This window comes from Bombina bombina, chromosome 1, assembly GCF_027579735.1.
Source record: "Bombina bombina isolate aBomBom1 chromosome 1, aBomBom1.pri, whole genome shotgun sequence".
Lineage (NCBI taxonomy): Eukaryota > Metazoa > Chordata > Amphibia > Anura > Bombinatoridae > Bombina > Bombina bombina.
In genome coordinates, this window is record NC_069499.1 from 1353259591 (window position 1) to 1353278041 (window position 18451).

At 38.3% G+C, this 18451-nt stretch overlaps 2 protein-coding genes across 2 annotated transcripts in view; both read left to right on the forward strand.

Moving 5' to 3' along the window:
- SCAMP3 (secretory carrier membrane protein 3) overlaps positions 1-3600 on the forward strand; it is a 154442-nt gene extending 150842 nt beyond the window's left edge. Inside the window, exon 9 of the mRNA XM_053703329.1 lies at positions 1551-3600. Coding sequence (XP_053559304.1) covers positions 1551-1694 — 144 coding nt within the window. The 3' untranslated portion in view covers positions 1695-3600. The remainder of the gene's footprint in view (positions 1-1550) is intronic.
- A 2067-nt stretch (positions 3601-5667) lies between these two features.
- The window catches only part of ENTREP3 (endosomal transmembrane epsin interactor 3), a 186791-nt gene continuing 174007 nt past the window's right edge, over positions 5668-18451 (forward strand). Inside the window, exons 1-2 of the mRNA XM_053703354.1 lie at positions 5668-6306; positions 9059-9115. Of these exons, the coding sequence (XP_053559329.1) occupies positions 6031-6306; positions 9059-9115 (333 nt within the window). The 5' untranslated portion in view covers positions 5668-6030. The remainder of the gene's footprint in view (positions 6307-9058; positions 9116-18451) is intronic.

Consider the following 18451-nt stretch of genomic DNA (forward strand, 5'->3'; position numbering starts at 1 on the left):
TCTCAGCTCTGTCCATCCTTTTACACAAGCGTCTGTCAGAAGTTCCAGACGTTCAGGCTTTTTGTCAGGCTTTGGCCAGGATTAAACCTGTGTTTAAAACTGTTGCTCCGCCATGGAGCTTAAACTTAGTTCTTAACGTTTTACAGGGTGTTCCGTTTGAACCCCTTCATTCCATTGATATCAAGCTGTTATCTTGGAAAGTTCTGTTCTTAATGGCTATTTCCTCGGCTCGAAGAGTCTCTGAGTTATCGGACTTACATTGTGATTCTCCTTATCTGATTTTTCATTCAGACAAGGTAGTTCTGCGTACTAAACCTGGGTTTTTACCTAAGGTAGTCACTAACAAGAATATCAATCAAGAGATTGTTGTTCCTTCATTGTGCCCTAGTCCTTCCTCAAAGAAGGAACGACTTCTGCACAATCTGGACGTCGTCCGTGCCCTGAAATTCTATTTGCAGGCAACTAAAGATTTTCGACAAACTTCTTCCCTGTTTGTCGTTTATTCTGGACAAAGGAGAGGTCAAAAGGCTTCGGCTACCTCTCTCTCCTTCTGGCTTCGTAGCATAATACGTTTAGCCTATGAGACTGCTGGACAGCAGCCTCCTGAAAGAATTACAGCTCAGTCTACCAGAGCTGTGGCTTCCACTTGGGCCTTTAAAAATGAGGCCTCTGTTGAACAGATTTGCAAGGCTGCAACTTGGTCTTCACTTCACACCTTTTCAAAATTTTACAAATTTGACACTTTTGCTTCTTCGGAGGCAGTTTTTGGGAGAAAGGTTCTTCAGGCAGTGGTTCCTTCCGTGTAAAGGTCCTGCCTGTCCCTCCCGTCATCCGTGTACTTTTAGCTTTGGTATTGGTATCCCATAAGTAATGGATGACCCGTGGACTGACTACACTTAACAGGAGAAAACATAATTTATGCTTACCTGATAAATTCCTTTCTCCTGTAGTGTAGTCAGTCCACGGCCCGCCCTGTTTTTACGGCAGGTCTAAATTTTAAATTAAACTCCAGTCACCACTGCACCCTATAGTTTCTCCTTTCCCGTTTGGTTTCGGTCGAATGACTGGGTATGACGTAGAGGGGAGGAGCTATATAGCAGCTCTGCTTGGGTGATCCTCTTGCACTTCCTGTTAGGGAGGAGATATAATCCCATAAGTAATGGATGACCCGTGGACTGACTACACTACAGGAGAAAGGAATTTATCAGGTAAGCATAAATTATGTTTTTTAAACATTTTTATACTGGATTTTTATATCAGTATCTGTGCATCTTATTCTTTATAGTAGTGTCTATTACATGCAGTTATATGAAAATGAGTGTATACTGTCCCTTTAAGCCTTTGGCTGGGGTGTCTTTGCCTCCTCCTGGTGGCCAGGTGTTGTATTTCCCAACAGTAAGGAATGAAGCTGTGGACCCCTATCCAGAAGGAAAGGAATAATTCTGGTAAGCATAAATTATGTTTCTGGATGCTATGCTAATCCCCTCCCAGATATATTGCTGAAATTGCTATGCCCGTACACTGATATTTAACTCTTTCCTGACTTGTAGATCCACTCCATGTACCGCAGGACCGGGGCCAGCTTCCAGAAGGCTCAAGAGGAGTTTGCTGCTGTAGTGGTCTCCAACTCTGCAGTTAGGACGGCAGCCACTAATGTAGCAGCGGGTGCAGCTCAGAATGCATTCACATCCTAACAAGGAACACTGAAGCCTTATTAGATCATATTAAACCAGGCCAGAGCCCTCATAACCACCACTGTGTGTCTCACAGAGCTGAGTGCTTTTCTTACAGAACCGGGTTATACTGCTGCTTATTTATGTTTGCTTTTGTGTGACTATCTTAACATGATGTGGGGACTGTGTGTGTGTGTGTAACAAAAAGAAATCTAAAGTGTGTGTGTGTGTGTGTGTGTGTGTGTGTGTGTGTGTGTCATGAGTTTATGCCTGCAGTGCAGAGTCTGGTCTGTGTTTAGGTATTTAGCTTCTGTGCATGGGAAAGGGGAGCTAGATGGCCTTTGTGTGAGCCTTGGTCTGTGTCTGCAGTGGCTGTATAAGGTGTGAGTGATGAACACACTCATTCTGATTTGTGCTTAGTCTTGTGTGTGCTGTTGATTGTTTCACAAGATTTCATGTACTAAGCACGCACCAGGATGGTCTTTTGTCTTTTGTGTGTGTGTGTTCATGGCTGTATTTACAGGGGTTACTAAGTTTGTAACATTAGTGTCCCTGGTCTGTGTACATCAGAGAAATCACTGGCCTTTGTGTGTTGCTTTTGTAGAGGATAGTGAAAATAAAACATGCCTTAAAGGGAAATGATACACAAATGTTTAAGCAATTAAAAGGGATGCAACATAGCTGTAAAAAAAGCTGATTAGAAAATATCACCTGAACATCTCTATGTAAAAAGGAAGATATTTTACCTCAACATTTCTCAGTAGCCACCTCCCATTGTAAAGGGATTTGAAGCAGCCAATCAGGATGCTAGTCCCTATACTTACTAGGGAGCAAGCTTCTGGCATGCACAGTCATATTATGCAGTTGAAGGACATTTTACTATGAAATCTCACGAGATTTCAGTAAAGCAAAGTATGACATCCGCACCGATGAAGCTGGTTGGCTGCTGGTTATTTTTTTGTTTGTTTCCTTCCCAAAATGCTGAAGGATAGCTATTCACAGCGCACTTACTACTGTGATTTGAAGAAATTTTGAGGTAAAATATCTTCATTTTTTACATATGTTTATTATTAACGGTTATTTGTAGAGCGCCAACAGATTCCGCAGCGCTCGTTTAGGTGATATTTCCTTAGCAGCTTTTTTTTTCCAGTTTTGCTGCATCCCTTTCAGGTGATTTAGCATATGGGTGTTATGTCCCTTTAAACTGGCCAATTATGTTTATTTTCACACAAGGCTGTGTGCTCCCTTGCCATGTAGTGGCACCTTTCTTGCATATTAATGTGTTATACTAACCAAGTGCAGCTTGAAATATTTGCAAATTGTGACATAAAATGTGCCATTATACTTGTATGTACTCTTTATTACACTTGGACAACGAACAAAATATAAATAAACCTGGATTACTCTGTCTTTACCCTTTCATTGTTCCTTATTAAAAAACATAGGAAATCCAGGAGAGAGTATCAAAGCTTCTGAATATAGGGGTCACCTGCCTCCTGTCGCATCTGTATGCCATCACACACTACATTCTGTATTGTCATTTCTCTTTTAAATTACCCTCCATTGCCTGAGGAGGGTCCTTCCCCTGTGGGGATTATGGAACATTTCACTGTGCGCTACTAAGGAATGGGAGGGGTGCATGGCTTACTGGCAGAAAGCATGTTCCTGAGTCTGTCTTCTGTACTCTCCATTTCTCACAGCACCTTGGGTTTGGATGGAGAAGGGTCTGCAACGCTAAGCTGTTACCAAATTAAAGAGTTTTAACAATATTTTTTTTTTAATGTTAATACTAACCTGTATTAGACAACAAGTATTTTAAGCTTTAAAAATATCCAGGATTCTGACGCTTACATATGAAATGAATGGTTTTGCCCATGGGGGTAATTAATCCTACACATGCCAATAAAACAGGCAAATACTATGAAAATGTATGTGTGGTTGTGTTCTTATTTCTTTTTGTTCCTGCATGCAAAATATGGTCTTAGCTGCAGAGGTCCTTTAGTGATTTGGTACAATTCTGCAGCAAGATTCTCATTGACTCCTTAAAGTCTAGCAGAGTAAGGCTGCAAGGGATTCTGGAAGATGTTTATGCTGTCCCTGCTTGGCACAGTATTGGGATAGGAGAAAATTAAAAATAGATTAGGGTTGAGAGTTATTTCCTTTGTGCTGATGGTAATATGAGCAGAGCTACAGTATCCTGACAAGTGCTTCCATTAGAGCTGGTCCAGAGGGAGCAGGGGGAGGGAATGGGCAAGAAGCAGCTGCTCTGTTCATGATTACAAAGTATTACCACACAGGGAAGCACTGACTATCTGTGTCGTCACAGCTAACCGTCTCTGTATGGTGATCATTCTATTATAATTATCGATAAACCATATGTTTTAAATTATACTTTTTATCAGGAGCTATAAAACATTCACTAGAATGCCCCCATTACAATCTTTGTGCTATGGGAAATGCTGGGATGTTGATTTAATTGTAAAATAATAATAAAGGAATGTGAACATCAGATCATTAAATATTTATAACTGGGAGGGAATGTCAGCAGTAGCTGTTTTCTAGGATGGTGCATCGTTCAAGCTGGTGATGTCACAAGCACTTCCCCACCCATAGACTACATTTCCCATCCTGCACTATGTGTGGGGGCTTGGGATGTGCTGTGCAGTCCTGCTGCAGAGGTTGAGAGAGACAGCACTCCATCATATTTCTCTGGCATACAAGGAGTATACACATGCAACCAGAAAGGCCACAGAGGACTTACTGACATGTCTCTGTAGAAGTTACAACACTAACTGACCTGCATCTAAAGATTACTCAATCACTTGCAGATGAGCGACATCCACCTATATTTGGTCAAGTCACTGCCCTGCGCTGATGCACAGTCAATGAATGCATCTGGAGCATTTAAACCGTACTCAATGACCTGCGGCATCAGAATACACTACAGCCAAATAGAACTTACTAACCTATATATGGGAAATATTTACCCAAATGGTATGGAGATTCGTGCATGGTAATTATAGGATTGTAATTATTTGCTTAAAGAAATCTGTTGCTGGATGATACAAGACTGAATCGGCTAAATTGCTTAAAACTCAAATCTGTTGGAGAATCTGGTGCGTGTACATCAGGATGCACAAAGTCAAGCTAGGAAGTCTTGAGGATTGAAAATTGTCTGGAGTTACCCAGTTTTACTGCACCAATAACCAATATTTCTGGATTGTGGTTTAAAAAGGCAAATTAATGAAGAACGGGTAATTGTGGTTGTGCAAAAATCGGGTCTCTTTACCTAGCAGTGAAGGTTTTTTTTTTATTTAATACTTCACATGGAACCCCAATTTCTTAACTCCACAGTTTTTCATTTTTGTCTTGCACCCAGTAAACTCACTCTGTTTACCAAGCTGCCTAAACTGTTAGCTTGCTCCCTTATCATCAAGCTCCTTGCTGTTGCTCCATTGCCTTGTTTTTATTCTTCACCCAGCACTTCTTATCCTTACCTCTTGGCCCAAGCATCTAGGCCTTTATCCAGCATCTCAAGTTCTTTCCCTTTACCCAGCTCCCTATTCTTCTAGAAGTGTATTCTTTTGCCCAGTGTGTAACATTTGTAGCCCTTCATTAAGCACATAAGTTTATTACCTTCTACTCAGTGACCTGAGCGTAGCCCAAAACTCAGCATCTTGTCAATCTCCTAGTTCTTCACCCCAATTTATTAGCTCACACGTACAGTACAAAATTCTGAAGCCTTTACTGAACTCCCAAGTTTTATATTGTGCAACATTTCAAGGTCTCTGCCCTTTAACCTAAGTTTACAAAGCTCCACATAAAATTACCCAACATGGATGTTGTTTAATCTCTGCTGATTTTATGTTGCAGAATAACCATGGTATAGCAGAATAATTTTAAAAGTGCAAACCCATTTAATGTCCCATCTCAAAGTCCAGATTGGAATGAAACAACTAGTTGTAAGTGCTTCAATAATGAATACAATGCAGTTTTCACAAAAAAGATTTCCAAGGAATGTGCTGTTGGTTTGTGATTGGATGTTAGGTGTCTCTGTATCATTTATGGCATCTATTTGTCTAAAATGCTTTACTATGGTAAAATTCTATAATGATTCTCTTCACTCTAACACATCATAACATTCCTCCCAAATGCATGTAAATGTTTAATTTCCTTTTTAATATCAAGCTACTGAGACAACTGCTTCCATGGGTGATGTGGGATATTTGAAGTAATACCCAAATCAAGGTGCTATTGTACATATTTCTTTTTGCTTTACCATCAATAACTTTACTCTGACGTTGGAAGAAGTCTACGTTGTATCCTCATATTCTCCCTGGCTGGGGGTCTCTTCCTGATGAGGACAGTCAGTTATATGCAGCTCTGGGACCCTTTTTATTCATCTTGCGCAGCCATGCCTTCCCCTACAGATTCCAGCTTCTCTCTCACTGGCCGAAGCTCACGAAGCATGTCCCAGATTAGGCTACACCGGACGTGGTCACATGTCTTACTGGCCCTAGGATTTGTGCAGGTTACTCTGGGGGTCCTCATTGTCACCTTCAGCCTTGTGGCAGCAACCATCACCCCCTCAATGAAGATCAAGCATTCTTGTCCTTCATGGGCTGGATTTTCTGTAAGTCCAAAGTCCCTAAATTGGTACTATGTGATTGACCTTGTGAGTCACTCTCCCCACTAGACATACTAAAATTAGATTAACATACATAACTTTCATAGAATAATGCTTATGGCCTGTTTTTATTTTATCTCTTGCTTTTCTATAATATCCACAAGCAATGTTTAAGTGATCAGCTCCTTTCGAAGTTAGATAGATTATCATAGTTATTTTTATGTAATCTCAGAAGCTAGACCCAATGAACCAGGGCCTCATCCCAACTACATTCCCTTTAGCTACATACAAACACACGTTTACAAATGACACAAACGTACGTGTGTGTGTGTGTATATATATATATATATATATATATATATATATATGTTTGTGTGTGTGTATATATATATATATATATATGTGTGTGTGTATGTATATGTGTATATATATATATATATATATGTTTGTGTGTGTGTATATGTGTGTATATATATATATGTGTGTGTGTATGTATATATATATATATATATATATGTGCGTGTGTGTATGTAAGTATGTACGTACGTGCGTATATATAACGGGATACCAGTAGCAACAACCACACTACCTCTGCACCCAGGGTTAATGCAAGGATTTTTAGCCACCCTGAAAAATGTACATTTTCCCACATACTTTATCCTTTATGTAAAAATGCTTTAGACATGTCTTACATTAGTTAACATGTTTTATTTACATTTAGTTGCAGAGAATATAGATTGGCAATAGAACACAAACCTTGATTGTTCATATAGTTTGTGTGTGTGTATATATATATATATATATATATATATATATATATATAAACACACACACAGTAGGCCTATAACATCATCTGTACAATCTCCCTCTTTCCTTTTATATGGAGTATTTTGGAAAGTTGTGGTGACTCAGGGACATTAAAAACCAGACATGAAAAAAAATCCTATACCTTGGTGGAGTACATGGAGAACATGTCGCAGTACAGGATTGCTGACATTGTAGGTGTATCACGTAGTTCTTTAAAGAATATTAAGAAAAATATGGATTGTGGGGATGGTTTAGGAGCAGGGTATCTGGCTAACAGGCCTCTTCAGCTAATTGTCACTGAACAGTTCTCTTGGATACATTGATTCCTGCATCATGAATGTGTTAAGTAAAGACTCTGACAGGCAGTTTCCTATTTTGAGTGCAGATATCTAGAATTCTGTCAGTTCTTGATGTAGTAACATGATGTCAACCGCCCTTCCATTTTGTGTTCAAATCATCCCCAAAATCCATTTTGTTTCCTTAATATTCTTTACAGAACTACGTGATACATCTACAATTTCAGCAATCTTGTACTGCAACATGTTTTTTGCCTTTAACAGGCTGATACCTCGGCCGACTTTCTTTAACAACAAGTCATTTTGTTTATCCATCTGTAAAAACATACATTTTGTTTATTTACCAAATGTTTTAGTAATAGTACATCAAATTACATGTAAATATGTAGTGCAGATGTTGCCATTACAGCAAGGAATAAGAAATGGTTACAACAATAAAAAAAAAAAAACAATCAAACAATAAATATGAAATTGATATCAAAATTATGATTTTTGACGAACGGGTCTAAGAGTTTGGTAAGGTACTGTAGTGTGGGGGTGGCAGGTCACATAGCTTTTGGCTGATTAGATACATATAGTGTAGGGGTGGCAGGTCATGTAGCTTTTGGCTGATTAGATACATATAGTATAGGGGTGGCAGGTCACGTAGCTTTTGACTGATTAGATATATATAGTGTAGGGGTGGCAGGTCACGTATCTTTTGGCTGATTGAATACATATAGTGTAGGGGTTGCAGGTCACGTAGCTTTTGGCTGATTCGATACATATAGTGTAGGGGTGGCAGGTCACGTAGCTTTTGGCTGATTGAATATATATAGTGTAGGGTGGCAGGTCACGTAGCTTTTGGCTGATTAGATACATATAGTATAGGGGTGGCAGGTCACGTAGCTTTTGGCTGATTAGATAAATATAGTGATGGGGTGGCAGGTCACGTAGCTTTTGGCTGATTGAATATATATAGTGTAGGGTGGCAGGTCACGTAGCTTTTGGCTGATTAGATACATATAGTGTAGGGGTGGCAGGTCACGTAGCTTTTGGCTGATTAGATACATATAGTGTAGGGGTGGCAGGTCATGTAGCTTTTGGCTGATTAGATACATATAGTATAGGGGTGGCAGGTCACGTAGCTTTTGACTGATTAGATATATATAGTGTAGGCGTGGCAGGTCACGTAGCTTTTGGCTGATTGGATACATATAGTGTAGGGGTGTCAGGTCACGTAGCTTTTGGCTGATTGGATACATATAGTGTAGGGTGGCAGGTCATGTAGCTTTTTGCTGATTGGTTACATATAGTGTATTGGTGGCAGGTCACGTAGCTTTTTGCTGATTGGATACATATAGTGTAGGGGTGGCAGGTCACGTAGCATTTAACTGAGTGGATGCATATAGTGTAGGGGAGACAGGACACAGCATTTGGCTGACTGTATACATATATTTTGGGCATGCAAGGACATGTATTAGTGGGTGGACATGTAATAGTGGGCAAACTGTTACATAAACTGTAGGGGTGTGAGGACACTTAGCATTGGCATATTTAGTATTGGCTCTCTGTTTACATTCTCTTTTTCTGCCTTTTTATTACTCTATTTACATTTTCTATTCTCTCACCCTTTTCACTTGTTTGTTTTATTCCTCTTTTTTTCTCTCCTTCAGTTAGCTGTTTCAGGTCTGATTGGTTGTGTCTCCTGGAAACGACCGTTTACATTGATGGTGAGTAGAGGAACTTGCAAAAAAAATCAGTAAGAAACTCGGCTTAGGGAGAGACTATATATCTTTTTGCTGATGCATATCTCACTGTGTGGAAGTACCAAGTTATGTTTGTGTCTCATGCTGTATGCTTTCTCTTTGCAAGATACAATTAGTATGACATATCGTCTCTTGCTATGGTGTAGTGTCTCTTGCTGTGTGGTGGAAACAATGAATGGAGATTCTATCTGCTCCCTGTTATGGGGTTTCCCTGTGTGGATGAGTCATACTCTGTGTTGTGATAGGGTTTCTTGCTGTGTCATGGACTCATATATTGTATTAAGCAGTATCTTGTCGTAGACTAAAGTTATATCTCCTCAGTATGATTTTGTGACATTTATTTCCATGTGTTGCTTTGGATATCCAGCTGTGTGGTGTATTCTTTCATTGGACAATGGTGAAACTCACGAGTCTCTTACTTTGGTAGCATTACTTTTAATGGAGTTTCTCACTGTGCCTGGAAGAATTATTCTGGTTGGTTCAGTGTATGCATTTGATGAGGCTCCTGTTACTTGCATCAGCATCTTCTTGTGAAGGACTCTTACATTGGTTTTGTCTGGTTTACTCTAAGCTGTAACTGTGTGATGGATTCCCTCACATTGTTGTAGCGTGTCTGGGTAGTGGTGTCCATAAATGTGATGGTGTTCATAGTTGTTATATTTGGTGAAGTTTTGCTATGTGGGAAAATTTCTTGTTTTGCCCTGTCAGGCAGCTTTCTGTGGTTGATGTTGATTGATGTCTCATACTGTGTTTGGTATATGGAGCCCATTGCTGAGTGATGTAGTAACCCTAGGGTTATGTGATGTAGTCAAAGAAAAAAACCCTTTTAAGAAAATGTAAGAGCTCCTAAATAGAGGCTCTTACATTTACCTAATATCATTGATTTTTCCCCTCCTCCTCATATGTGATAAACAACGTAAAATCAACAACATTGAGGTACTTTATTTATACAAGTCACAGTTACAGAGTTGTGTTTTTAACGATTTTTCTGGCACGCTAGATATAACTTCTATTTCTGCTGCCTTTTTTAATTACAACTAGTAAAAGTTAAATTTTAAGTGGAAAAATATAAACTTTATGTGTAGAAAGAGCATACTTTTCCCTATTCTCTTAATAGGTTTTTTTTTCTTTGATTTAACCCTTTAAGGACACAGCTTTCAGTTTGCTCAATTGTTTTATGACGGAAAAATTCCGTCATGTGTCCTTAAGAGGTTAAATGTTGTAATATGCTCTAAGCACACTCCCAGCCAGTTACCTCTTTCTATATTATAGACAACAAGGTCAGCTGGGAGACATTAGCATCTTTTCCTTTTCCAGCAATTCTGGGATCACTTCCCTTTGTTTTGTTATGTGATGTAGTGCCTAGTTATGAATTGACATATCTTGCTGTGGAGCAGTTGTATTTTGTGGAATTTAGAAGTCCCTTGTTGTGGATGTGTGCTAGACAGTTTAGTTGTAGGACTGCTGAAGCTGTGACTGATGCAGTCACTTGCTGAGGATGTTGGGTACAGTTACATGCTGTAATGCGGTGTCTGTGGTTGTATGGCTCCATTTCTTGTTGTGGGAGTGTTCTAAAGTCACTCACTGTGTGATGTGGTCTGATATGCAGATTCAGGGGCAGAACTACCATTGGTGCAGCAAGTGGCACCAGGGTCCAAGTGCTTGGGGGGCCCTTAGCAGTCAGTCTATACATATGCATGTGCAGAATGTGTACAATCTTATTGCAGGAGAGCGTTTTATTAGTACAGGTTTCATCTGTCTATCCATGTATATTTTACTATTGCTTACTACTTAGTTACCTTTAAAGCGGGGGCCAAAAATGTTTTTGCACAAAGGAAAACTGTTGAGTAGGTCTGCTGATGTGCAAACTATCAATGCAGATGTGTTTTGCTATTTATAAACAATTTAATACACTCTAGCAAGTAAATGGAATGATTGGGAACACATAAAGGGGAGCACATTTTATAGTATATTGTCCCATTAAAGGGGCATTAAACACTTCGAAATGGTAATATAAAATGATAAACTGTATAAATAAATAAAAACTTTGTAATATACTTTCATTATTTATTTTGCCCCCTTTTCCTGTAATTCCATTCTGAAATTGGGAGGCTTTTCAGTTCCTGTTAGAAATGGAAGCGCAGAACACTGCTATATTCGACAAAGTCATTGGCTGCACATTCTTGTGACCTATTTATAACTGTCCCTAATTGGCCACAGCAGAGAAGGTAACCTAAGTTACAATATGGCAGCTCCCGTTGTTTTATGTACACTAAAACTTTACACTTATTTTGTCAATATTTAAACAGCTAATGACACTTTAAAAATACAACTACATGTTATTGTCAGACTAATCTTTTTTTTTATGCATTGTTCTATCTAGCCTCTATTTAGTGTTTAAGTATGTGGTTGAAACTTCTCTCTGGAATTCTTTGTAGCTGTTTGCTGAAATCTCTTTGATTTTGAGTCTCTGCGTACTGTAACAACATAGGCATTCAACAAGGCTTGGGAGGAAATTAAATCTGAAATATGTTTGTAAATAGAAGTAAATATATGTCAGGTAAAATCTGTTGAGGTGATTTTGCTCAAGTAGCTGTGTGGTGGTGAAGCAAGTTGTTGAACAACAGTGTCTTGTGGCATGTGATCAATTGCATTCTTGGTGACAAGTATTAACGGTGACATAAGGCAGCTGCTGTATTATTTAATGTTCTGTGCCTTTGAGCAATTTGTAAATCTGAACCATTGTGATGGCAGATAAGAGATAGCAGGCCAATGTAGTATGCCCATTATGGGCCAGATTACGAGTGGAGCACAAATGTTTATGCGCGAGCAATAAGGGGTTTGTTGCGGGTGTTTGCACTAGCCTGGCTTTCCGCTGGTATTTAGAGTTGACAGTAAACGCGATTGCTTGAGCGCATTTGCGATTTTGCTAGAATGATTACCGTGACTTCAGAGCTCTGGTTAACTGTTTCACAAGAAAAAGTTGCACAAAACACATTAAAAATGCATTACAAAGTACACTTACAATCATAATAACACCATGTAACAAAAATTATTTTTAAAAAAAGGTCTCAGGTGTTAGAAAAAAAGACAGACAAAGGGCTATAACATTGAGATATATACATGTCTAAAGATGTATATGTATGTATATGTCTATATATGTATACATATGTATTTATGTGTATATATGTATTTACAGACATATATAAACACATGAATACATATGCACACATATAGACATACAGTATATATATATATAAGTGCATTTGGAGCCCTTTGCAATTAAAGGAACACGAAACCCAAATTTTTCCTTTCATGATTCAGATAGAGCATGCAACATTCTAATTTACTCCTAGTATCATTTTTTTTCTTCAATCTCTTGCTATCGTTATTTAAAAAGCAGGAATGTGATGCATAGGAGCCGGCCCATTTTTTGGTTGAGAACCTAGGTTATGCTTGCTTATTGGTGGGTAAATGTAAGCCTCCAATAAGCAAGCGCTATCCATGGTGCTAAACCTAAAATGGGCTGGCTGCTAAGATTTACATTCCTGCTTTTAAAATAAAGATAGCAAGAGAACGAAGACAAATTGATAATAGGAGTAAATTAGAAAGTTGCTTAAAAATGCATGCTCTATCTGAAACATGAAAAAAAAATTGGGTTCAGTGTCCCTTTAACCCCTTAATGACCAGACCATTTTTCAATTTTCTTACCCTTAAAGGGACACTGAACCCAAATGTTTTATTTCGTGATTCAGATAGAGCATGACATTTTAAGCAACTTTCTAATTTACTCCTATTATCAATTTTTTTTTCATTCTCTTGGTATCTTTATTTGAAACGCAATAATGTAAGTTTAGATGCCGGCCCATTTTTGGTAAACAACATGGGTTGTTCTTGCTGATTGGTGGATAAATTCATCCACCAATCAAAAAGTGCTGTCCAAAGGCCTGAACCAAAAAAGAAGATTAGGTGCCTTCTTTTTCAAGTAAAGATCACAAGTGAACGAAGAAAAATTGATAATAGGAGTAAATTAGAAAGTTGCCCAAAATTGCATGCTCTATCTGAATCACGAAAGAAAAATTTGGGTTCAGTGTCCCTTTAAGGACAAAGGCTAGTGCTGTGTTTGTGTTTAGCTGTAATATTCCTCGTATTCATTTACTGTACCCACACATATTATATACCGTTTTTCTCGCCATTAAATGGACTTTCTACAGATACCATTATTTTCATCATATCTTATAATTTCCTATAAAAAAATTATAAAATATGAGGAAAAAATGGAAAAAACACACTTTTTCTAACTTTGACCCCCAAAATCTGTTACACATCTACAATCACCAAAAAACACCCATGCTAAATAGTTTCTAAATTTTGTCCTGAGTTTAGAAATACCCAATGTTAACATGTTCTTTGCTTTTTTTGCAAGTTATAGGGCAATAAATACAAGTAGCACTTTGCTATTTCCAAACCACTTTTTTTCAAAATTAGCGCTAGTTACATTGGAACCCTGATATCTGTCAGGAAAACCTGAATAACCCTTGACATGTATATATATTTTTTAGAAGACATCCCAAAGTATTGATCTAGGTCCATTTTGGTATATTTCATGCCACCATTTCACCGCCAAATGCGATCAAATTAAAAAAAGTTCACTTTTTCACAAATTTTGTCACAAACTTTAGGTTTCCCACTGAAATTATTTACAAACAGCTTCTGCAATTAAGGCACAAATGGTTGTAAATGCTTCTCTGGGATCCCCTTTGTTCAGAAATAGCAGACTTATATGGCTTTGGAGCTGCTTTTTGGTAATTAGAAGGCCGCTAAATGCGGCTGCGCACCACACGTGTTTTATGCCCAGCAGTGAAGGGGTTAATTAGGGAGCTTGTAGGGTTAATTTTAGCTTTAGTGTAGTAGACAACCCCAAGTATTGATCTAGGCCCATTTTGGTATATTTCATGCCACCATTTCACCGCCAAATGCGAGCAAATAAAAAAAAAAAAAAAAAACTTTAAATTTTTCACAATTTTAGGTTTCTCACTGAAAGTATTTACAAACAGCTTGTGCTATTATGGCATAAATTGTTGTAAAAGCTTCTCTGGGATCCCCTTTGTTCAGAAATAGCAGACTTATATGGCTTTGGGGTTGCTTTTTGGTAATTAGAAGGCCGCTAAATAGTGAAGGGGTTAATTAGGTAGCTTGTAGGGAGCTTGCAGGGTTAATTTTAGCTTTAGGGTAGAGATCAGCCTCCCACCTGACACATCCCACCCCCTGATCCCTCCCAAACAGCTCTCTTCCCTCCCCCACCCCACAATTGTCCCCGCCATCTTAAGTACTGGCAGAAAGTCTGCCAGTACTAAATAAAAGGAGTTTTGTTTTTTTAAATAAAAAAAATAAAATATTTTAGCTGTGATGGACCCCTGCCTTAGCCCCAACCTCCCTGATCCCCCCCCCCCCAGCTCTCTAACCCTCTCCCCTACCTAATTGCCGCCATCTTGGGTACTACTGGCAGCTGTCTGCCAGTCCCAGTTTGCCCCCAAAAACAAAAGTAATTTTTTTTCTTTTGCACTTTTTACTTTTTTCTGTAGTGTAGCAGCCCCCCACAATACCCCCATCCCCCTCCCAGATCCTTTTATATTTAATTTTTTTAATCTTTCCCCCCCCCCCTCTCCCTCCTCATTGGTGTCAGTGGCTAATGCGCGTACACACACACACACATGCGCACGCGCCCCCCCCCCCCCCCGCACGCTCCAGGCACCTGGCGTGCACATTGCACTTACAGGAACCGGATGCCGGGTAGCAATGGGCCGCCCACCCGCCCCCTGTTACGCTCCCACCAACGAACGGCACCATCGCTACCGGTGCAGAGAGGGCCACAGAGTGGCTCTCTCTGCATCGGAGTCTTCTAAAAAGGTATTGCAGGATGCCTCCATATCGAGGCATCACTGCAATACCCTGAGAGCTGCTGGAAGCGATTGCGATCGCTTCCAATACTCTGTTAGACAACTGACATACCAGGTATGTCTATTGTCATTAACTGTTCGTTTTTGCATGACGTACCTGGTACGTCAGTTGTCATTAAGGGGTTAAGTAGATGAAAACATGTAAAAGCATATTTATGCAATATTAATTTTTAATTAAGGTTTTAACGAAGTATATACTGTAAATATTTCACATTCCAATGTTCTGCACATAGGGGAATATGTTCTATGTATTTATTAATAGATATTCCTATATATATCTGTATATATCTAAACCTTTTATATAATCATTGTGTATGTGTGTGTGTGTATGTATGTATGTATGTATGTATATATATATATATATATATATATATATATATTACCAAAAAAAACATATATATAGAAATATGTTTTTATGAATAATTAGAACATATTTTTCTATGTGAAGGACATTGGAATGTGAGAGATTCATATTTTTATGTCGGGTTAGCGCACATGAAAATATGCAATCGGGTTTCTACTTTTTTTTTTCTCTCCATTGACTTCTATGGCATAAAATGTGAACACGCAATCGATATTCTAAGCTCGTTTTCTTTACTAGTTTACTTCTAGTGCAATTAACGCTCGTTAATTAGTGCTTCACTATATTGTTAAATTAAGTTAATCTTTTGTCTATTACTTCTCACTGTAATTCTTGAATTATCATGGCTTCATATGCTGGAAAAGAAATGTGCATATCTGCTATACTTTCTGAAAAAATGCTTTCCTCCTAAACTTAAATGGCCATAATAGTCGAAAATTACATTCTCTGATTCTTTAGAACATATAATATTAAAACTATCAACCCTACCCTAATGTGGGCATGATTACAAGTGGTGCACTACTTAGCACTTTTGCTATTTAGCACTTTTCGCTAGCACACTAACCCAACAGGGGTTAGACCTACAGTGCTAACCCGAAGGTACTTATGAATATTTTACATTCAAATGTTCTTCACATAGAAGAAAATCTTCTATTTACTTTTAAAAAGATATACAGTATATATATATATATATATATATATATATATAATGTTTTAAAAATATATATCTATATACACACAAGATATATATAGGATTATCTATTTAAAAATACATAGAACATTTTCCTTTATGTGAAGAATAATGGAATGTAAAATATTTACAGTACATATTCACTAATTCACATTGTTAAATATTAAAATTGAATAACAACTATTTTTAAAATATTTACTTGATTCATTTGTATTAGATAGGGTATATATGAGTGTAACACTTTATTTTAGTGTATTTATGTTGTGTTTAATGCAACTTTTTTTTTAGTCCTAACCCTTTACGCAAGGTCTTCAGTCCCACTAGCCCGACAAGCACAAATGTAGCTTGCGCTTGTGCGGTCGTGTTTACTTTTAACTAACAGTGCGCCCCTTGTAATCTAGCCCTGTGTGTTTTAACCCACAATCTAGTCCTTTGTGTTTAAGACACAGCAGAAGTGCCTCTCAGGACCTGTGAAGCACTGCTGGTCCCAAACTGAAACCGCTGATTATCAAATCAGCAACGCTAGTTCTAACAAATGAGTGCATGTCCTTTTTCGACTATTAGGGTTAAATTATTTAATATACTTTAAGGTTTATATAAAAATCACCTAGTTTTTCTTCTCTCCTCCAATTGTATATATTTGTGTTGTTTTTTTAGACCATGCACTGTTTTTTTATCCCTACAGTTTCTGGTTTATAAAAGTCTGGGTATAGGATTTCCAGAAGGAGGGGCACAGGTCTAGAAAAGGTCTCACTTAAAATCTGTAAAGTGGCATTAATAATTCTCTGATGATAACACCTTATGCCTATTTGCCATCATCATAAGTGGGGCTGTGATAAGACTTCCTGTCAGACCCCTGACTTGCCAGTCCATCTGTGATTTAACCCCCAGATGCTTGTAACACCCACAAAACAGTGATTTAACCTCCTGACTGACCAGATCATCCTTATCAGTGATTTAACACCCTTATTACCAGTAATATAACTGCAGCAGTGATTTAACCCTGTGGTTGGTATTACTTACACATGAGTTATTTAACCTCTTTATCGCCCATTTACCCTTTTGCAGTATTCCCTCACGCCTTTGGCTGCAACCCATGAAGTTGAAGGGTAAATAGGAGAGAACAGCACCTTGCTATGGTGGGACTATACTTCTGTAACCCACATACGCTTTCCTAGCTGAAATGGCAAGGTTTATGTGTATTTATTTTTGTACCTGTAATGCTGCAGTTCTGTTGCTATAGATAGTGTGTCAAACAGGATCTAGGCATTCATTGATCATATGCTGAGTACATTTTATAAAAATATGATTTAAGCAATATTGTTACTTATTAAACTAGAATGTGACCATATTTATTACAATATGAACTAAGCATACATAACATGTAAGCATTTAAACAAAAAGACATGTAAATGTGAAGGGATGCCGCGTGAAACAGGCCACAGTGGTTGTTTGTTCAGTAGAGTAAGGCCAAGCATCATGTGAAAACTCGCAGCAATGCTCATTTCCACAAATGCTGATGCAGTTAAACCCTGCTGTGCAAGAGAACGATATATGTTATCCTCTGCACCAATGGGTATGATACAGTAGCTGAGGATGAATCTATTATTCATGAAAAATGCAACACCATAATAAGGGGCCATTAACACAAGTTGGAAGGTAGGAGGCTCAGGAAGAAATGCAGAAGCACTTCTTACAAAAAAGGTGGTTGGTTCCTTAAACAGACTTCCATTGGAAGTTGCAAATACAAAGACCATGAGGTTATCTAGGAATACATGGGATATGTATAAGGTTTTCCTGAGTTTTAAAGAGATAATACAAGGAGCTGATAAGAGTTTTTATTGTATTCAAAGCAGCTGCATGAACGTCTATTAAAATGGTCTGAGTTCTCAGTTCCCTCCTACCGCCCACTGAAAGGTTAAGTTGCTGCTTCCCTTTGTTTCCATAGCTCTTCTATAGCCAATATTGCAGTGTTTACATTTTCAGTATATGTAGTATATATATATCATATGGTTTCAGTGGGTAAAAGCAGTTATTTTAAATGACAAAGATAAATTAGTTATCTGTAGATAAGCTAATGCACCCTAAAAGCTAAAAATAAGATTTCTTTTTTATGACCCGATGAGTCCACGGATCATCTTAATTACTAATGGGATATTCACCTCCTGGTCAGCAGGAGACAAAGAGCACCACAGCAGAGTTGTTAAATAGCTCCTCCCTTCCCTCCCACTCCAGTCATTCTCTTTGCCTACGTTAGGGATAGGCTGATGGAAATTATCTCTGATATT